The sequence below is a fragment of the Callorhinchus milii genome, unplaced genomic scaffold, assembly GCF_018977255.1.
Source record: "Callorhinchus milii isolate IMCB2004 unplaced genomic scaffold, IMCB_Cmil_1.0 Scaffold7, whole genome shotgun sequence".
Taxonomy (NCBI): Eukaryota; Metazoa; Chordata; class Chondrichthyes; order Chimaeriformes; family Callorhinchidae; genus Callorhinchus; species Callorhinchus milii.
Window position 1 is genome coordinate 26681507 of NW_024704748.1, and position 22866 is coordinate 26704372.

Consider the following 22866-nt stretch of genomic DNA (forward strand, 5'->3'; position numbering starts at 1 on the left):
AGGCAGTGATTGCATGTGAAATCAAGTCTCTGATGGGACGCAAAGCTTTGCAATTTACAGAAGATTTTCATTTTCATCTGTGCGTGTTGTGGTATTAAAAAAAACACACACGTTTCCACGTTGACCTTCCGAGGCCGAAAGTGCCGCAGACGAGAGTGCAACTGCAGATATCGCGGGAAAAGATTTACTGCGGCTTGAAAAACATAGCAGGAATTTATCACAAAATCCCCCAAATCCCTAATCGGTTTTGAAACCTGTCCTGAATTGTGCTGAAATGTGTCTTCTCTGGAGAGGGGAGGGAGGAAGCTGTGGGTGGGTGGGGTGGGGCGGGGGGGTGAAAGCTCTTATGCACGCAATTTAATTTGCATTTGTATGTAATTCTGGGGGTGACTCCAGGTCGGGTCTGAAACACAGTACTCTGCCCAGCGCCTCGGGACGGACGTCCTCCCGACGTGAAATTTAATTTAATTTAATTTAATTTAAGTGTCATTTTGTTGTCTGCTGTACTCCTTCAAAAAAAAAAGATGATAATAATAATAATGCGGTCGCTCAATCCACGGCTGCCTGTGGGTGGGACGCTGCCGCGCGCAAACCGGCCGCCGCGTTTCGCCCGCGGGCGCGCAGTCGATTCGCTTCACGCCGTATCCTGTAGGAACGGCTCTCGAAGCCCCGACAGCGCAAGGATGACTTCTCGAATTGCCGGGAGGAGGGGAGAGGAAAGCTGTGTGTGCGCGCGGGCGGTGTGGGGGTTAAATAAAGATCTCCCGCGCCCTGTTCTGTGTACGGAAGCCTCTCCCCAGAGTTTCCTTGAAGTCGTGGCCAACCTTTTTACCGCGGAGCGAGGCAGAGGGAGGAGGAGGAACTGCAATTAATTGGACGTTTCTTTTTTCTTTGTAGCATTCAACTTCCTCCTGGTTTCCTCCTCCCATCGTTTCCCACCCCGCACCCCCCCACCAAAGTGGACTGCGGTCGGTTTCACTCGGAGCTACAGAGTTGCTTCCTTACCCTCTGAAGTTTCCTGGTGTGTTTGTAGCAACAACTTGAACCGTCTCCAGATCAACTCCTCAGAAGGTACACTGTTAACATCGCAACACTTTAACCCCGGGAAGCGGAATGATAATAATAATAATAATAATAATATAATAATAATATAATGCCCGCTGAGCTTTGGTGCTGGGAAACTTTTCAGCCTTCAGAGCTTTGCACACACAAACGCTTTCTCTTTCTCTTTCTGTGTGTGTGTGTGTGTGTCTCTCTGTGTCTGTGTCTCTCTCTCTCTGTCTCTCTCTTTGTCTGTGTCTGTCTCTCTCTGTGTCTCTCTGTGTCTCTCTCTCTGTGTCTGTGTCTGTGTCTCTCTCTGTGTCTGTGTCTCTGTGTCTGTGTCTCTTTCTGTGTCTGTGTCTGTGTCTCTCTGTGTCTCTCTCTGTGTCTGTGTCTCTCTGTGTCTGTGTCTGTGTGTCTGTGTCTCTCTGTGTCTGTGTCTCTGTGTGTCTGTGTCTCTCTGTGTCTGTGTCTCTCTGTGTCTGTGTCTCTCTGTGTCTGTGTCTCTCTGTGTCTGTGTGTCTGTGTCTCTCTGTGTCTGTGTGTCTGTGTCTCTCTGTGTCTGTGTGTCTGTGTCTCTCTCTGTGTCTGTGTGTCTGTGTCTCTCTCTGTGTCTGTGTCTCTCTGTGTCTGTGTGTCTGTGTCTCTCTCTGTGTCTGTTGCATCAGAAGGGGAGGGGAGAAATGAGAACAACCCCTTTGCTCTCTGGTTCTGTGGCCATTTCAAGTCTCAGTTTGAAAGTAAACCTTTATCCTTATTACACAGACACTGAAATAAATCCCGGAAACGACTAAATTAGATGTTAACCGGTAACGTTGCAGCGGTGACGGTTTCCCTGTTGCAAACACAGTGTCTGGTGGATGAGGCTGCCCTGACCTGCATGTGTGTGTGTTTTTTATTCAACGCAGTAGATAATTCCCGGCGGAAACTTCAGCCGTTCTCAAATGGCATCCCTCAAACTGTTGATTGCGACAGATTCCTCCCACTTTATTCTTAACCCTTCGTCGCAAGGCTGCAACCTGCCATTTCGAGCCCACTTTAAATCTCGCGGGTCAGAAGCCCCGAGTCGAGGCTCTGAACTCCAGGTTCCTGGCTTTTACCTCTCCGACCTACTATCCCCTTATCTACCCGCCCGTACCCTCCGTCCCTCCGGCTCCGGTCTGCTCCACATCCCCCGCCCCAACCGCCCGACCATCGGTGGCCTTCAGCCTCTCAGCCCCGAGGCTCTGGAACTCCATCCCCAGTGCCTTCGCCTTCGCTTCCTCCCTTTCCTCCTTCAAGGCCGGTCTCAAGACCTTTCTCTTTGACCGTCAGCCTTCAGCTCCGCTCTCGACTCTCTACCCCCTCCTCGCTCCCTCCCTTCCCTCCCCTCACCCTGACCATTCCCCCCTCCTCGCTCCTTCCCTTCCCTCCCCTCACCGTGACCATCTCCCCCCTCCTCGCTTCCTCCCTTCCCTCCCCTCACCCTGACCATTTCCCCCAATGCTCTGGTCCTGACCCAACTGTACAGCGCCTCGGGACGTCCTCCCGACGTGAAAGGCGCTCTATAAATGGAATCTTGTTGTTGTTGTTTTCTAACAAAATAATAATAATAATAATCCTTGCATTTGATGGATCGCTTGATCGTGTTGCTGAGGCGTGTGCGCGCGTGTGTGTGTGCGCGTGTGTGTGTGTGTCTTTCTGTGTGGGTGGTGTAAAGGAAACTTGCCCAACTAAGGTTCATCCCAGCCGGGAATCGAACCCGGGTCCTCTCGCTTGCGAGGCGAGTGCCCTAACCCACTAGGCTACTGGACTCCACGTTGCCATTGTGGGATCCATTCCCAGAAAGGTCTGACCCAGAGCTGGGAGACTATGTGTATTATAGCAATCCTGGCACCGACAACCCCCCCACCCCCACCCCCACACACCCCTTCGCCTACCAGTTTGTGTAAGAACCGTCTACTCCTCCTACTCACTGCTTTCTGTCATTCAGCCAATTCTCTTATCAGAGAGGTTGCCTTTGAAGCCCATGGCTTTTATCTTGGTGACTGTATAGCACTAAATCAAAAGGCTTTTCAAAGTCCTTACCGAGAAGGTAAGACTTTGTGTATTCAACCGTATCTAGTGATTCTAATCAGATGGGACTAAACGTACACCTGTACATATTGTTGCATCTGTGTCTCTGTGTCAAATAGCCTAAATCTGTCTGCGTGTGTGTGCAAATGTGTTGAATGGCCTCCTCATGGATACATACATCACCTGCTGATCGATATAGGTTGAACTGACCTTGATAGTAGTAAACTCCGGGTAAATTTCATCCTCGTTGCCCAACTAATGGCCCTTGGTCTAGAATCAGAGAAAATGTACAGTGAAGAAGGAGGCCATTTGGCTCAATGTGTCTCCACTGGCTCTGAGCAACCATCACCACGGAACTGACCTGATCTTTCACCTTGTGTCTGTCCCACCGACAGTCATGGATTGAGAGACCAAATTAGTATTTTTATTATTTCGAAGGGATGGTTACCCCCGGGAAAGCGATCCGCCGATCGACTAACAACCGGGTTCCTATTTACTGCTAGGTCAATAGAGATGTTCGTGTGGCGTAAGGAAACTTACCCAATGTTTTGCCCTGCCCGGGAATCGAAACCAGGACCTCTCGCTTGCAAGGCGAGTGCTCTAACTGCTGAGCTACAGAAGGGAAGACTCACTTACCTCCTCTTTCTCTTCCCTCCCCTGAAGGTTTTGAAGAGATGGAGGACACGGATAAAGCCTCGGTCACAGCAGCAACGGAGGAAGATGTTCACGCCATTGGGGACACGGTTGACGCAATGCCCGATAGAGCTGGGAGGATATCATTTTTTGGGTGAGATTGCAATACAGCAGAGCCCTATTAGAATATGGCAGTCAGGGTCCACAAGATCCTAACCAATGTTATAACAGTCCGCGATCGCTAGTTAGCGTTTGCTTCCACATTCACGACAACTGCCTACACAACGCCATCTTGGCTTCTGCTCATGTGCAGCGGGAACTGTCATCAGCACGAAACTGATGACCCAAACGTCAGGCGTTTTTAGTGCGTTTCCAGCACCTTGGGATGTCCTCCTTACGTGAAAGGCGCTATACAAGCGTAATTTGTTGTTGTTGTTTGTTGTTGAGAAGCAGGCTGGACGGCCGACCAGCTTTCTGTGCACAATGTTTGGATTCTTTGGTAAATAAAATACCGGGGTCCCGATGTAAGGCAATCTGCGTTAGTGGAGTGTACGTTAGATATCAATAGAACTAAAACCAAACGAGTTAACGTTAAATTCTCTTTCAATGTTCCTGCTGAGGATCATGGCAGTATAAGGAGCAAACGCAATCTTGGGGTTAGTTTACTGTAGCTCTGGGTCGCTATCCTGCGTGAGGGGGCGCTGTATAAATGCAAGTTGTCGTTGCTGTATGAGTATGTTGTGGCAATTCCGAGTTTAATGAGAAACATTGAACCGTTTGCTTCAGAAGTCAGTCCGAAACATGGCACCAGAGTGATAAGTCATCAACTGACACACGAACGTCAAGCAGAGGGGCATTAGTGGGCAACACCCAGAGATGCTGCCTTTCCAAGTGTGTCCTGCCCAGACAGGTAGACCTTCTCCAAGATACTGAGCGTCAACATCTTACACTAGTTATGATCCCGAGAAGAAGACAAGCCTGATTTTTATCTCTCCACTGTACATTAGAGCAACCGTTTTTGTATTAATAATTAACCAGCCTCTTCGACCGCATCTGTGGTCGCCCACCCCCCCCCCCCTCCTTTCCCCTCCCTCCTTCCCCCTCACTTGCTCAGCACCAACCGTTGTCTCTGAGAAGTGTTCCAAGGCATTATTCCACCTGAAAGGCGCTATGTCAATCCATTTTGTTGCACTAAATATGCAATTAAAAAAAATCAATAATTCTTCTGTACACATGCATGCAGCTTAGTAGTTGGGAGCGCTCGCCTCGCAAGCGAGAGGACCTGGGTTCGATTCCCGGGCAGGGTGAAACGTTGGGCGAGTTTCCTTACGCCACACGCCTCTTGTTTACCAGCAGTAAGTTGGAACCCGGTTGTTAGTCGATCGGCAGATCGTTTTTCGGGGGTAATAATCCCTTCAAAAATAATACTAAATAAACAATAGTAATTTGGTCACTCAATCCACGACTGTTTGTGGGACGCTGCTGTGCGCAGTTGGCTGCCGCGTTTCGCCCACAAAACATACAGTCAATTCACTTTACAGTTTCCACAACTCGGGTAATAGACCTCAGAGAAGCTGGACATCGTTGAAAGCAATTTACTCGCCTTTCTAAGCGTGTGAAGGCAAGGCGGGCCTCACTGATCTGTACTGCCCACACTGCCAGATCTTCTCTAAGGCACCTTAAAAGTTGAGCATCAGCAATTCGACCGGTTTTGCATTACTAATTGTGAAGCTTCCAGTGGGTCCATGGAGAAGTGATGTCAGCGGTGACCTGATGTACCTGAAGCGAGACCGTTGGCCATTTTGTTTCACAGCCGGTTGTAGAGCGGTGACTGTTTTGGGGTCAGAAACCACATGTTAGCCCGTGTATATTATCTCCCCACCAACATTTCGTAATACCCAGGGGTTAGATTTGTCAAATGAAACCACTCATGTGCTTAAATTACACCACAAGGTGGCACCAAATGTACGAGGAAATAAACCTTTAGGATTTAAGAGACAGGGAATAAGGATGGTTTCAGAGTGCCATTATGTCTTGGTGTCGTGCTGTACCTTTCTGTCTCAGTTGGTTCTCAGTTTCTGGTCTTGTGACAGGAATTAGTTTTAACATTTAATACATTGCTGTGCGCAAATAGCCCTGCCAGGCTCGCCAACAAATACAGTCCCTCCACTTCAACATAAATTACCCTCATTGCGATTTTATTTGGGGGGTAAAGGTAATTAAAAAGTGTTTCGACTTTTGTTTTACAGATATATGTACACGCAGTGACTCAAACTCAAAACTAATATCCTAAACATCTATAATTTGGGGACAAATTCTTTTTCCAATGTTTTGCTTTTTAACGATGGCAAAAAGTATCAAACTAATATGCAACCTCTGCGTTAATCTGAGCGCATATCCATCTATTGATGGCCAAAAGTGTTGACAGTTTTCAATAGGATTAGACTAGTTGACTGTTGGAGGCTATTGCAGTGTAAAGGTCGTCAGATGTTTTATAGTATACTAATAATAATCCTTGCATTTGATATAGCGCCTTATCACCTCGTTTAGACATCTCAAAGCGCTTCACAGAATATACTATAAAGTGGAGATACTGTGTATTTCTGGGGTGAAACGCGGCAGCCAATTGCGCACAGCAGTGTCCCACAAACAGTGGTGGGTTGAGTGACCAAGTCATTATTTTTTTAATGTTGTCTTTGAAGGGATTATTAACCCCCGGAAAAGCAATCGACTAACACCGGAGTTCCTGCTGACTGCGGGGTAAACAGGTGTGTGTGTGGAGTAAGGAAACTTGCCCAACATTTCGCCGTGCCCCGGGAATCAAATCCAGGTCCTCTCCCGGGTTTTGTGCTTGTTGGGCAATACAAATGCTGTAATATAGTCATAAAGGGGCTTGGATTTAATTTTTAAAACAACTGGGCGGTGAGAGGGGGGGGGTGGGTGGGAATCCTGCATTACTGCACTTACCTGCTGAATCGGTGTGATGGGCGCACATGACAGTTGCACAGGATAAGATTCTCTTCAGCCGGCAATAGTATTGTGAGGATGGTTTGATTTGACATTCTGTGATTGTCAGCAGAGGTAGTAAGGGGCCGGGATGACCTCAGCAGGTTGCTAAGTCACAGGGAGGCCTGTGAATAGCCCTATAGAAACGTCCAGCGGAACCCACTGCTGAGTCGGGGGGTTTTGCACGAGTTGAATGTCTCACTTTCACCGTGATTCAGTGTCACACAGAGTAATGGTGGAGCATGACAGTTTTCTGGTCTGTTGCTGTTTCAAATAGCCGGAAAAGATTTGCAGATGCAGAGTGGAGTACCAATCAATGAGGAATCCAGGTAGGTCACCAGATGCTTTTCGCACACAGCGCCAGCAAATGGGAGTGTGGCTGCTGTTAGATGGTGAAATCCGGATTGCGGAGTCAGTTTGACTGACGCGTGGATGTTCACTGCTGTTTTGCAGGCCCATTATGAGAGACGTTGCCATATAAGCCTGAAAACCTGCCTCCGTTAGTAACACTTGTCCCTCTGGGTCAGAAGTCCGTGGGTTCGAGGCCCACGGAGGGGGATTTGAACTCGTGCAGCCCAGGCTTATCCTCCGATGCAGTGCTGGAGGTGTGCTGCGTCTTCAGAGGTGCCGTCCTTAGGATGTGACTTTAAACCAAAGTCTGCATAGTCCAGGCGGACTTTAAGGATCTCATGGCAGTGTTCGAAAAGAGAAGAGCGTTTCTCCTGGTGTCCTGGCTAACAATCCCTCAAATAAACTTGATTGTTTATCTCATGGCTGTTTATGGGACGTTACCGTGCACAAATTGCCTACAAAATAGTGTCGCTACACTTAACAATATATCCTGTGAAGCACTTTGTAATGTAAGGATTAGTTATTACTTATTATGATTGTCAAAGGCTAAAGTAGAGGAAGGAGAGGCACTGTACGATAAAATAAGATTTAAATATTTAAGATAGAGTATTCCTGACTATCCTATCCTAATATCCTAAACATCCATAATTTGGGGACAATTCTTTTTCAATCTTTGATCGAGTTCGGAAACTCCATGTTGCTGAATGGTTCCATCAAAGTTATTTTAATTTACGGGGCGGGAGGGATGGAGGAATAAAGTGTCTGATAGAAAGAAGCTTTCCGCGGTCGCAACATTTCACCATTGTGTCCTGGTTTATATTTAACTAACAATCCCTGCGTTCGACAGAGTGCCTCTCACGTGGGTTGGATGCCTCAAAGCGCTTCACAGGATATTTAATGTAAAGTGTAGGGACTGTGCGTTTTCCGGGAGTACGCAGCTGACAATTTGCACACAGCAATGGACCGGGAAACAGCCAGGAAGCAAGTGAATGACCAGTTTTATGTGGAAAGATTCTTGACCAAGACACCAGGAGAAACTCCCCTTTTTGAAAAGTATCACAGGATCTTTAATGTCCACCTGAACAGGCAGACAAGACCTCGGATTAACGTCTGCTCCGAAAGAGGACAGTGTCCCTTTTCTACCAGCAGTGGGTGACGCTGTACACAATACAACACAATCTGCTGCAATCTGCTCCTTAAAGGAGAATATTAAAAGGGTTTGCAAACTGGCTCGCAAAGAGGTCATTCTAACGTGTGTGCATTTGAAATATAATTATTAAAAACTCCCAACTCCCGCAGAGGTTCTGTGGACAAGGGGTGAGACAAATTGCCTTGCCAGCCAGTCAGTCAGTCAGTCAGTCAGTCAGTCAGTCAGTCAGTCAGTCAGTCAGCCAGTCTTCAAACAAATCAACTAAGTACTGATTAGAACCACTAAACGTTAAGTTTTCACTTGTGCCACTTTCTAAGATCAAATTGAAGACTATTGTTATGTTTCTAAAAAAAAAATCACCAAAAATGTTATTGAAAATGTCACTTCTTCACTTATCGGGCAGAGAGGCCGCTTTTTCTGTGTGTTTGGAAGTACACGATTTTGACGTGCGGTTTACAAGGAAGTACTGCAGTGTGTGAAAGTAGGAAACGGTGAATGAATCTTTTCCGGGTTGGTATTCTTTAAAAAAAAGTCGACACCGATTTGGTGGTGTTTTTTTTTTAACCTTCAATTTACAAACGAAACGTTGATGGTAAAAGATAGAATGGTTCATAAATTGAGAGTGTGAAGGTATAGGTGTAGCTGCATTGAATATACTGTATTAATTATTAAATATATATGGTACTAATATTACACAATGAAGTATAGCACCCAGAACGCTAACAGAGTCAGTACAATCTACAGTTTAATCCTGTGAAGTGCTTTGAGACATTTTGATGACTTGATAAGGCACTATATCAATAATAATAATCCTTGCATATGATATAAATGCAAGGATGATTATTATTATTGTATCAAATGCAAGGTATATTATTCTAATTCCCTCTCACCTGTAACACCGGCCATTTAAGAATCTGGCTACAGATTGTTATTTCAATAACAACTTGCATTGATATAGTGTCCTTCACATAGGATAATTCTCAGGTCGCTTCACAGCAACAGGGTCAGACACTGAGTAATGGGGGAGTGGGCGGAGGTGACCACAGGTGTAATTGAAGCAGTAATTTTCTGGTGGTTCATCTGGTGTGTCCTTAACATAACATAACATGTAGGAGCAGGAGGAGGCCATTCGGCCCCTCGAGCCTGCCCTGCCATTCAATCATGGCTGATCTTCTCATCTAACTCCAGCTTATAACCTAGAGACAACAGAAAGCTTGTCGGACAGTGTTCTCAATGGCAAGCTGTGCAGTTTTCCTTGGTTAAGCTCCAGCAATATCCCAATACCACCCGAAATATAATTTGGTCACTTCAATCCACGACTGTGTGTGGGACGCTGCTGTGCGCAATTGGCTGTCGCGTTTCGCCCACAAAATACACAGTCAATTCACTTTACAGTGTATCCTGTGAAACGCTTTGAGACGTCTCGAAGACGCAATAAGGCGCTGTATCAAATGCCAGGATTATGATATTATTTATTGTGATGCACCTCTAGGGAGCCCAAGCGCTGGTTCCTGTTAACCTGCACCTAAGACTCTCCGGAATCAGGTAAACAGGATGCATCCCTCCAGGGAGAGAGCGCAGGCAGCGCGTATTCCACTGCAAGTACGAGGGGCAATTTCCACGTGTGTTTGGCATACACTTGGAAATGTCCCCTTGCCTGCAATGGAAGGCACCCTCGCAGTTTGGCTCGCATACTCGTAAGCATAACGATGTATTTCTGTATCGGTCCGGACACTCTGCTTGCATTTGACCTGCTGCCGGTTCATAAGCTGTAAAGGTTACCACCCGTTTAAAGTGTCTGGTGGTAAAATAGAAGGCTGTTCCATTTGTTCAGCGAGGGTAAAGATCAAACCTTTTGCGAAGCAAGGGTTGAAATTCTAGAAAGTTGAAATCGAATGGGCTGGAGTGACTTTTCCACCTGAGCTTCACTTGTGTTATTGATCTATTCTGCACCAACTAAGAACGTGCCTTAACTGTCATCCTCAATAGCGCAGCCTCCAGTGCACCAATATGAGGCTTTTCCATTTCCTGCAGCAATATTAATAATCCGTGATATAATAATAATCCTTGCATTTGATACAGCAACTCATCACGTCTTTGAGACGTCTCAAAGTGCTTCACAGAATATACTGTAAAGAGTAGTGACTGTATATTTTGTGGGTGCAGTGTCTCACAGTCGGGCATTGAGTGACCAATTTATTATTATTTATTTTAGTTTAGTTTGAAGGGATTATTACCCCCGGAAAAGGTGGGTTTATCAATAATCCTTGAATTTGTTATAGCTCCTTATCACGCCCTCGTGATGTCTCAAAACCCTTCACGGGGGATAGCTTCTCCTTGAATAAAATTGCTTCGTTTTCCTGAATTGCGTGCTCACGATCAGGTTGAGATTGGCCAAAAAGTATTTCCCAAAGGATCTGAACGGCTGCCTGAAAAAGCTCATTTCATCCCGTCTGTCCGAGTTGGATTTAAAGCCGGATGACAAAAGGGTGAAAGAGACAGTTTATTGTGAAACCTGAACCCTCCTTGATTCAATTCCTCTTAAGGCCTCACAATAAGTTGTGGTATTATATCATAATCTTGACGGTTATAAAGATATAGTTTGCAACTGTTCCAGTTTTCCTATGAATAAATGTATTCGTTACATCCAGTTGTAGTATATTGTCCTGTAGCTTAGCGGTTAGAGCACTCGCCTCGCAAGTGAGAGGACCAGGATTTAATTCCCGGCAGGATGAAACGTTGGGTAAGTTTCCTTACTCCACACGCCTCTGTTTACCCAGTAGTAAGTAGGAACCCGGTTGTTAGTCGATTGGCGGATCACATTTCCAGGGGTAATAATCCCTTCAAAAAAAGAAATAAAATAAAAATAGTAATCACATTAACTTGGCCACCCAATCCGCGACCGTTTGCGAGACGTCGCCGTGCGCAATTGGCTGTCACGTTTCGCTCGCAAAATATACAGTCAATTCACTTTACAGTGTATTCTGTGAAGAGCTTTGAGACGTCTCGAAGACGTGATAAGGCGCTGTATCAAATGCAAGGATTATTATTATTGTGCCGGATAATTGGCACTGTGACTCTGTGCGTGTGTGTGCATTACTATTGTAACTATACTGCCAGTTTAATAACCTGTTCAGTTGACCTTTGAAAACATTTCAGGTGTTTTCCTCGCAAGTAAGATAACCAGTGTTACGGTGAAAGTAAATGTAAGCTTCGGTTACGTTTACTGAAACACACCTTTCTCAAACAGGATGTTTGCAGTAAATAAGGTACCGGGTGAATGGAAGGAGGTTTGTGTTTTTTGATCTACATTTCACATAACTCAGATAGTTGTCAAAGATAATGGTTTATTTTCTGTCGCTAATCTTGAGGACGATATTGAAAAAAGGGTCAAATTACCAGTGTTTCATAATGCATTCTTTGTGATAACCATCCAGGTATCTCGGCTTGCTGTCGCTATAAATAGCAGCAACATCTTGATGTTTGGCCTAAAGTAATAATATCCCTTATATTTAAGTAGATGTTTGTTAGGTCAAGGTATTAAGGGATATGGGCCAAGGGCGGGTAACTGGACTTGAGGTACAGATCAACCATGATCTTATAGAGTGGTGGGACAGCCTTGTTGGGCTGAATAGCCTACTCCTGTTTCTATTTGGTACAGGGCCATTCATGTCAGGAGGATGTCTCAGAGCCCTTCACAGGAAAATCTGCTGTATGCGCACAATTTTTCATCTAAAACGTACATTGAGCTGATTTCATTTTATCAGTTTTCTGTTCTGGGGCATTGAAATCCGAGTGGGGGAAAAAAAAGAGAGATGGGATTCCCTCGAACTGTAAAAATATGCCACGTTTGCAAGGAATGAGAAGGAGACATTTCGACCTCTTCTCCAAGCCTCAGGGCAACTGGAGAATGATTGAGAATATCCTGGCGATAGTCAAGGAGCAGGGATAAGTACGGTATTGGACCTGGGTTTGATTCCCGGGCAGGGTAAAACATTGGGCAAGTTTCCTTACTCCACACGCCTCTGTTTATCTAGCAGTAAGTAGGAACTTGGTTGTTACTCGATTCGCGGATCACGTTTTGGGGGTAATAATCCCTTCAAAAGTAATAAAAAGAAGAATTTGATCACTCACAACTGTTGTGGGACACCGCTGTGTGCGATTGGTTACCACATTTCGCCCACAAAACATCCAGTCGATTCACTTTACACTATATGCTGTGAAGCGCTTTGAGACGTCTCAAGGACATAGTAATGTTCTACATCAAATGCGAGGATTATTATTATTGTTTCATGAGTGTTCCTTATCAAATTTCAGCCCCAAAGAATTGTTTTCCTCGCAGAAGAAGGGCATTCAGCCCAGCATGTCTGTGCTTCTCCGACCTGTCACTCTTTTAATTCTTTCTAAGTCACTCTTTTATTTTATTTATTTGTCCTACTTTCCAGCTCTGTATCTCTGTATCCACAAGTTGTGTGGTTTTAGCTGCTTAGACTCCAGTGTTGAGGTGTGTTGCGCATTCCATTCCAACAATCTATCTCTGGGATTTCCTCTGTTATCCTCTGATAGTGTTATTGTAATAATAATAATCCTTGCATTTGATGCAGCGCCTTATCTCGTCTTCGAGGCGTCTCAAAGCGCTTCACAGAACATACTGCAAAGTGGACTGACTGTGTATTTTGTGGGCAAAACAAAATAATAAATAAAGACTTTAATGTCTTAGGTTAGTCAACGTTTGGTGAAGGGCTAGATTTCTGTATGTGTGACTCACTCCCTCTCCCCTTTACTCGCACTTAATATTGAGCTGCTCTGAAGTACCATGTCTGGTGATCACTGTTGCTGTTAAACAGCACTTAGTCCCCGTGATGTGACCTGAGCTCACGTGTTCGAAACTCTTTCTAAAACCAAACACTGGGGTTGGAAAAAGTGCTGGTCAGAAGAACTGCAGTGTAAATGGTGCCTTGCCTTGGGGGAAAAAAATGCATCTCCACATACTTCAAACCAATCCGCGAGATCTCGGACCAGGCAAACCTTTTGATCGGAGCCGAAATCTTGTCGATTGATGAGCTGTCAACTGTAGCAGATGCAATTTGCGTCCCAAGACGCTTTTTTTCTGGCTCAAAGTACCCTTTTACGCTGCTGTTTTCCCACCAAGCATTCTTTTCAACTCCAAGGTTATGGACCAGTGTTACCTCTTGCTGGCTCAAGAACACAAAGCTAAATGGGTCTTCAATATGAGAGCGTCACGTAATTTACTTTGGCGGAATCTTCAGAGGGTCAAAAAGTATCTCTGCCCAACGTCCTCAATGAAGACCTGTATGTGAGTATGTGCGTCGTTAAGGACTGTACTGAACTTATTGCAAAACATGCAATTAATTAAGGAGCGATAAGATTCACATAAAGGCATTTTCTTTCAAAACAAGATTGAGAAGCTTAGCTTTGGGGAAAAAAAACAGAGGATAGGAACCATCAAATAGTGAGTAGCTGATGCTCAGCTTGTGTCTGTAGATTTGAGGAGGAGAGAACGACTGAGGCAGGGAAGGAATTCAAGTCCTTCTGAAATCTCTGAGAGTGAATGATTCTCAGTTTTTCAACACAGAGAGAGGATGCACGATCGTGGAAGTGTGTGAAAGACGAGGTATTTGGAGCAAATGGGAAACAAATGGGGAACTTCCAGAGGAGGAACTACCATCATAGAGATAGAGAAAGAAAGAGGCTGCAAACTAGTGATTAGAGATGTCTCGCTGATCCAATGATAAGGTTTTCTGCTATCCCAAGTCAAATCTGCCTTGTCAAATCTATTGAGTTCAAGCTGCAGAAATTCAGCTTAATCTGGAAAGCAAACTGGTTAGGCTGCCTCTGAATACTGAGTACAATCTGACCATCACAACTAAGGGGCCTTAGAAGCAACGCAAATGAGAGGAATAAGGGTAAACCTCAGTGTTCGTGTTGGGTTACGAGAGCAACAACAACTTGCACTTATATAGCGCCCTCCATGGCAGGGGAGCATCTCAGAGCGCTTAACAGTGGCAGAGCCTGACTAGAACGACGAGATAGGTAAGCAGGATACACCCCTCCAGAGAGAGAGAGAGAGAGAGAGAGAGCGCATTCCATTCCAACAATCTCTCTCTGGGGTTTCCGTGTGTAGGTGGGACGCGTGGAATTCTCAGCTCGGTTTGGAGACTCTTAAGCAACGGTGATGGGTTTCCGCGTGTGTCAGACACCCGGCTGGGCAAAAAAAAACATGAAATACAGTTCCAGGATCCAGTTCCAGCGTATTTCAATGAGAAATGGACGGCTAATTTTCAGCAGCACCGAACAGTTTGGGCAACTCACTGTTTTCGGCGACTACAGTTACTTTCAATAATTCTCTTCCAGCAGTGTCGATTGGAGAGGCGTCTTCCTATTTAACAAGGGGTTAGGTTTCGCAGTATTTCTTGGTCAAGGAATCCGAAAGGAATCTTCTGATAACCTGTCGGGCATTTCATTACGACATGAGGGAATCCCACTCCAAAAATAGATGAATCCAAAATGAGGCGCTGTATCAAATGCAAGGATTATTATTATTATTATTGTGTAAGATAATAGCCAGTGGCAGATCTAAAGGGAGTTTAGGACGAACTTCTTCACGCAAGGGGTGGTGAGAATTTGGGACTTGCTCCCGGAACCTGTGGTTGAACCACAGAGCATCAAAATATTTATAATGATTTTTGATTTGTTGTAGTGCCTTATCACGTCTCAAAGTGTTTCACAGAATTTTGCGGCAATTGTACTACTTCAGTGAACGAGCACTTAGCGTATAGAACAGGCTCCCCGGGGAGACAGATAGACGGTGGAAGCAGAAAATGTTGTTTGCTTCAAGAACAAATGAGAGGTATTTCTGCTCGAAAATAATATTCGGGGATAGATACAGTATATAGTTTGGGGCGCGACATGTCAAGCGACGGGCAGGATGGTGGAAGGTGAAGTAGGTGGACCTTGGACTTCTTTTACCCAGTAAATTCTTAGGTTCTTATGAATCTTGAGGCATGCACGCCGGAGAAGGGAATATAAAGGGGTTTGGAGGCAGATGGAGTCTTGTGTGAAGTTCAAATACCAGTAAGGACTATTTGGGGGCCAAACGGCATATTTCTGTGCCATATCACGCTGAGTAATTCTGTGTGAACATCACAATATTCCAATTTTTAAATCCAATATTTTCAAAAGTAATACTAATTTGGTCACTCAATCCACGACAATGGCTGCTGCGTTTCGTTGACAAAATGTACGGTCAATTCACTTTCCAGTATATTCTGTGAAGCGCTTTGAGACGTCTCGAAGACGTGATAAGGCGCTGTATCAACGCAAGGATTATTATTCCAGGTGCGTTAATGCTTTATTTTCCAGAAACCTTAGCCAAAGATTCCTGATTTTAGAATACTGTAGTCTTAATTGTCTGATATGGGTGTAATTATGTTAAGGAGTGTTATATTACTATCACTTTATTAAGGACAGAGGTTGCAGTGCTAAGCATACCTTCCACAGTGCCCAACTCAAGAAAAGCTTATACAAGGTTTCCAATCTTAGGTCAAAAGTGAGTCACACGTGAGTTTATAACAATAATAATATAATAATAATAATCTTTGCATTTGATATAACGCGTTATCGTGTCTCCGAGATGTCTCAAAGCTCTTCATAGAACAAACTGTAAAGTAAATTGACTGTAGGTTTTGTGGGCGAAACGCAGCAGCCAATTGCGCACAGCAGCGTCCCCGCAAACACTCGTGGCTTGAAGGGGCCAATTTATTATTTTTTTTAAGGAATTATTACCCCCGGAAAAGCGAACCACCAATCGACTAACAACCGGGTTCCTGCTTACTGTGAGGTGACTGAGGCATGTGGAGTAAGGCAACTTGCCCAACGCTTCGCCCTGTCTGGGAATTGAACCCAGGTCCGCTCGCTTGCGAGGCGAGTGCTCCAACTACTGAGCTGCAGAACTCTACAGAGCTTGTGTAGTAAGTGACAGATGAGACTCATTTTATTTTCTCTTCCCTTCACAGCAAGAAAAAAACCAAAGATCATGAACAAGGAAGAGAAGTTGATGTATCTGACCCTTGTATCCGGGTGGTTACACCGATGTTCCTGTATAATATGAACTTCAAAAAATTAGGAAAATGCATGATTATCAATAACAAGAACTTTGATGCAAAAACAGGTACTGTACCTCTTTACTATTTCACAACAGAAAGCAATATATAACATCGCTTTTCTGCCGCCTCAAGGGTCATTATTCTTTGTCTCCCTTTTTGACCAATATTGTGTTTAATAATGCTATTCAATAATAATAATCCTTGCATTTGACACAGCGCCTTATCACGTCTTCGAGACGTTTCGAAGCGCTTCACAGGACGTACTGTAAAGTGAATTGACCGTATATTTTGTGGGCGAAACGCGGCAGCCGATTGCGCACAGCAGCGTCCCCACAAACAGTCGTGGGATTGACCAATTTTAAATGTTTCGCATGAAAGCGGTTAGTTGTCACATTGAATTGGAGACCAACAACAATGCTTCTATGACCTATTTCTCCAATGCTTTCCTGAGACCGCAACATCTGCAGCCAAATGCAAAGGTAGGCGACCTGAGCTCAGACTTGTACCAATCCTGTTCTACGCTAACCGTGCGGCAGAGCATGGAATAGCTTTGTGAGAAGATGCCAACACACACACTATATACATATACACATATACACATATACACTAGTCCCATCTTGTTACCACCTTGAACCATCGTTACCAGGAATGTGTTTAAAAGCACATAGCAATATGCTCCTATTAAAATGTGTAATTCTTGGACGATGTGATTGTTAAAATATTAAACCACTTCCCCCCCCCCTCCCCCCGAAGTTATTGCAGGATCAAAACCGGTTTCTCGAGTGCCTGATGCCTCAGTTTCTGTTTACGTCCCATAGCTCAGTGGTTAGAGAGTTCCAGAAACCTGGGTTCGATTTCCGGTCGGGCGAAACCTTGGGCAAGTTTCCTTTCCTCCACGCGCCTGATAATAATCCATCGGGGAAATACATAAATAAATAAATAAATAAATAACAATTTGGTCACTCAATCCACGACTGTGTGTGGCGACGCTGCTGTGCGCAATTGGCTTCTGTGTTTCGCCCACAAATATACAGTCAATTCACTTTACAGTATATTCTGTGAAGCGCTTTCAGACGTCTCGAAGATCAAATGCAAGGATTATTATTATTATTATTATGTCCTAGAATCTGACCAATATTTAACAGCTTTGGGTTCTTTGAGAAAAGTGAAGGTATTGGTAATAATAATTTGTTGTAAATTGTAATTTGTTGTAATAAGTGTAGCTCCTTTTGAGTAAGATAACTGCCTTAAGGCGCTTCATAAAGACAATGAGGATTGCCAAACAGAGAGGAAAGGAAGGGGAATGTAAGGATGTTGACCTCAGGCTCGATTTGTGATACTTTTTTTTTTAATAGCGTTTTGGAAGCGAAGAGAGAACGTAAGAAGAAGAAGGGTTTGGGGGAGGGAGTTCCAGAGCGCAGGGGCCTTGTGGCTGAAGGCACGGCTGCCAAACCTTTTAAACGACATTCTGTTAAAACCTTAACATCTATCAATTCTCGACAAATTATGATGTCCGACTGAGACAGTTCTGCAAAGTGATTTTTTGAGTCACCGTAACTCACCACCNTTTTTTTTTAACAGGAATGAATGTTCGGAATGGCACAGACACTGATGCTGGTAACCTGCAGAAGTGTTTTCATTCCTTGGGTTTCAACGTTTCTGTTTACAATGATCAAACTTGTAGGCAGATGGAGAACATACTGAAACGTGGTGAGTACCCATTCAAATTCGATGTTCTAATTTAACTTTACGTTTCCATGTTTTACTTCTTAGTTAAGAAAAATGCTGTGCAATTGTAGTTAGAAATCAACCTTCACTACTTCCCCAATCATCAATTTCCAACACGTTTCGTAGCTTTCAAAATGAGTTGGAAGGAGATTTTCTGCAACGTAAAATCTGAGTATAGAGGTCAGCTTTCAAATACACCAAATAAACTACTCAACACTAATCTTCTCTGAAGTCAAATTGAGAATCTGACTGTTAGTCGTTTCAAGACTGTTATTTGATAGACAAGTTTCAGATGATGTCCTGGAGGATGAGAGTGAAGTTTGAGTGAATTGCTAATGTCGCTGAAACACACAGACTCTGGTACAGCCCCAAACACACTCACACACACCTGTCCCCTCATATAATGTTCATTGGCAGTCAGACTAGGAAGTCCACCATAGTCTGCTAATGTGTAGCAGGATGGTCTTTTGAAGGCAGCAGTTGCCATGTGATATATATTGGGATCACGGGGACAATAGAGCACAATAACAATTCTGACAAAAGTCTTGTGTTGGGAAGGGCTGGTGATACACAAATGCCAGGCTGCTGGGGAATTGCACAGTCACTATATATAATTTGTATAACAGTGAAACTGAACATTGAAAGCACAGGAAAGGTATTTTTTTACCCTCATCTTTTATTTTGATGTAAATTTGTAAGTTCACCAGAGAGGATTCTTTGACACTTGTAAGAAAACTATTGTTTATTCCTCCTCTTTTTTTAGCTGCTCAGGAAAACCACAGTGACCATGCATGTTTTGCATGTATCCTTTTAAGCCATGGGGATGAAGGCTTGATCTACGGCACGGATGGACCAATGCCCATAAAGACTCTTACCTCCCTCTTCCGAGGAGATATGTGCAAGAGTCTTGTGGGGAAACCCAAACTCTTTTTCATTCAGGTAACCCGACCACGAATGAGATTTTTTTTGTTAAAAAATCTTAACTGTATAAAAGTTAATTGCGAAGCATTTAATATTTTCATAACACTTGTTGGGCTTTTAACGTTACAAGTTTAATGCTTTTAGTGCTTGGTGTCCAAAGAATGGCCAACATCAAATTGGACGAACTATCTGAATCACTGCATTCAGTTCCACTTTTTAATATATACATATATATATATCTTCGAGGTAGTATTGAGGAGAAATTCCACTTGAATCTGGATTTACTCTAATCGCATAATTGTTGAATTCAGTCTCAGCTTTGAGGACGGCTTTGCGTCGTTCTTGAAAGAGCCCTCAGAAAGCTGGCTGGAAAGTCAAGGCTGTGTTTAAAAGTTTGCTGAATTCTGGATGCTCTGAAAATGTCACACAGAATCACAGAATCCTACCGCACAGAAGGAGGCCATTTGGCCCATCGTGCCACTGTTGCTCTTTGAAAGAGCCATCCAATTTGTCCCACTCCCCTCTCTTTCCCCACTGCCTTGCAATTTTTTTTTCTTTTCAAGTATATGTCCATTTCCCTTTTGAAAGTTATTGTTGAATCTGCTTCCACCACCCTTTCAGGCAGCGCATTCCAGATGACATAAATAAAGTAAATCTGGACCCAGGTGGAATTTGTCCCCGTACGAATATATACATTGGGAGTCCTGTAGCTCAGTGGTTAGAGCACTCGCTTTGCAAGTGAGAGACCTGAGTTCAATTCCAGGCAGAGGGCGAAACCTTGGGCAAGTTTCCTTACTCCACACAGAGCCTAATAATAATCCCTCCAAAACCAAAAACAATAATAAATTGGTCATTTTCAATCCATGACTGTTTGTGGGACATTGCTGTGCGCAATTGGCTGCCGCGTTTGCCCACAAATATACAGTCAATTCACTTTACAGTGTGTTCTGTGAAGCGCTTTGGGACGTCCTCCCGACGTGAAAAGCGCTATACCAAATGCAAGGATTATTATTATTATGCTAATAATGTGAGTTATTTGTGATTTCTTTGCGTAGTATTTACATTGTCACTGACACAGTTCAGTACTGTACTGTGAAGACATATACTGCACTTTACCTGGTTTGCTTCAGGCTTGCAGAGGTTCAAAGTTTGATGAAGGGATACAGACTGATTCTGGGCCAACAAATAATGAAGAGACCGACGCAAATCCTCAACACAAAATCCCAGTAGAAGCTGATTTCCTGTATGCATATTCCACTGTGCCAGGTACTGCAAATGTTCAAGTCCTAACAGTAAAGAGAAACAGTGAGGGGAAGTGGTCACCAAAAATGCATTATATGAACATTATATTATCTGTTTGTTATTGAGGCACAGTATATCAAACATGGAGGCCTGTAGCTCAGTGGTTAGTGCGCTCGCCTCGCACGCGAGTGGACCCGGGTTTGATTCCCGGGCAGGGCGAAGCATTGGGCAAGTTTCCTTACTCCACACACCTCTGTTTACCAGCAGTAAATAGGAACCCGGTTAGCAGACGATTGGGGGGAATCACTTTTCCGTGGTTAATAATCGCCTAAAAAATTTATTAATTTATAAATAAATAATAATTTGGTCACTCAATCCACGACTGTTGGTGGGACGTTGCTGTGCACAATTGGCCGCCGCGTTTCGCTCACAAAATACCCATCAATCCACTCTGCAGTATATCCTGTGAAGCGCTTTGAGACGTCCCGAAGACGTGATAAGGCGCTGTATCAAATGCACGGGTTATTAATGATTATTATTACTATTAGTGTGCCATTTCTTGTCTGTGAATTACAAATGGGAATGAATGTCATTGCAGGCTACTACTCATGGAGGAATCCAGGAAGAGGGTCTTGGTTTGTTCAGGCCCTGGTCAATGCCTTGAATGAATACGGGAAAGAATTTGAGATCATGCAGATCCTCACCAGAGTCAACTATATGGTGGCCATGGATTTTGAGTCTCAGTCGCTCGACCCCCAGTTCAGTGAGAAGAAACAGATCCCCTGCGTTGTCTCCATGCTGACAAAAGAACTTTACTTTAAACAGAAATAAATTTTTAAAAAAAGGCACAATATAGTTCAGTTTACATTTCAGGGAGATTTTGAATGGTAAAGTTTAAGCTGTTCATTGGGTAGTTTGAGTGAACCATTTTAGAATTTTGCTGTAGTAAATCGCAGAGTTCAGGTTAAAAAAAAAGAAGATGTTGGCTTTTCTCTGTATTATGAATCAGTTCCTTTATTTTTCTCGTATTTTCACATTCTTATATAGTCCCAAACTGACCTCAACATGTCTGCTCTGATATTGTCCGGAAACAGTTCACAAATGAAGTGCAACCCGTTTATAAATGGTTATATGGTTTAAAAAGAAACTCATAAACACACAATGTATGATTGCAGCGCAACGTATGAATGGTACAGATGCGTCTCAGAATCCTGTTAACACATTTTTCTTTAGAGAAACCATTTACAAGGCTAGTTTTTCAACAACCTCTGCGGTGTGAATTTCAGTACATTTTGCATGACGAGCTGTGAATTTTAAACTGTATAAACAGAATTATTTTAATCAAATATACTTGGTTTATCTTTCTAAACGAACTTTTGAGACGAGGACTCTTTCTTGAATATTTACCACGTTCCGGTCAGAGGTGTGACTTTTTAATAACCAACTTCAAAAGAATAATATTAATAAACTGGTCACTCAATCCACCACTGATTAAATCAAACTGAAATACTGATTGTCCAGCGCCTTGAGACGTCCTCCCGATGTGAAAGGCTCAATACAAATGTAATTTTGTTATTGCTGCTTGTGGGACACCCAGTGTGCAATTGGCTGCTGTGTTTCGCCCACAAAGATACATACAGTTAATTCACTTTACAGTATATCCTGTGAAGCGCTTTGAGACGTGATAAGGCGCGATATCAAATGCCAAAGGATTATTATTATATTATTATAATTTCGGTCATGTTTTGATTTGCACAGAAGGCATCATAATAGTTACTGGCTGCCTGTGGAGGGGTCTGAACGGGGTGGGGCGGGGAGGGAAAATGTGGTCAAAGGAGTACATCTACAGTTGGGTCTTGAATGAATACAGGAAAGAATTTGAGATCATGCAGATCCACTTGACAGTATACTCTGTGAAGCTCTTTGAGACGCCTCGAAGATGTGATAAGGCACAATAACAAATGCAAGGATTATATATTATATTATAATTCATCAGGAGTTGAGTTAAAGTTGATTGATTTTCAGTTAGTGACACTTTCACTGGATTACTATGCCTGTAATTCTTTGTTGGTTTATCATAATAGGTTTAAAAAAATTGCTAGTTTTTCTCAATTTAGTTTCATGGTAAATTGAAGAAAACTAAATATGGAACAATCATTGGCATCTGGGTCCATCAACAAACAAACATATATCAAATGCAAGGATTATTATTATTATTATTATTACTCATGAAAAATACCTTTGTGATATTGACTTTGAATGCTGGCATCTGGATTTAACTAGTTAAACTCCAGCAGTACCCAAACTACATACTCTGGTGTCCCCAAGCCTTGGCTCTTGTCAACCTACACCCAATACTCCCTGGAATTAGGTAATCAGGGTACCTCCCTCAAGAGGGAGAGAGAACATTTGTAAGTACTTTTTTCCATAACCTGCTTGTTTGAATTGTCTGAATGTCACAGTGCTCGAGAATTGTAGGTTTGCTTGCAATATTCCCCTGCTGTAAGAGATCGGGCAAATATTTGTTAATCTAGTTTGCTGCGTGCTTTGTTTGTACTGAGAATATGTCTCTGTTTTGACCCAAATCAAGCTCCTCTTGTTATCTGAAGTGCC

General features: G+C 43.6%; 1 protein-coding gene across 1 annotated transcript; it reads left to right on the forward strand.

Moving 5' to 3' along the window:
- Positions 1–770: 770 nt before the first annotated feature.
- casp7 (caspase 7, apoptosis-related cysteine peptidase) lies at positions 771–21626 on the forward strand. The gene is made up of 7 exons (XM_042336964.1): positions 771–1071; positions 3760–3883; positions 16273–16427; positions 17944–18072; positions 18854–19029; positions 20142–20277; positions 20852–21626. Exons 2-7 carry the CDS (start codon positions 3771–3773, stop codon positions 21082–21084), a joined length of 942 nt encoding a protein of 313 aa, XP_042192898.1. The 5' UTR covers positions 771–1071; positions 3760–3770; the 3' UTR covers positions 21085–21626.
- Positions 21627–22866: the final 1240 nt, after the last annotated feature.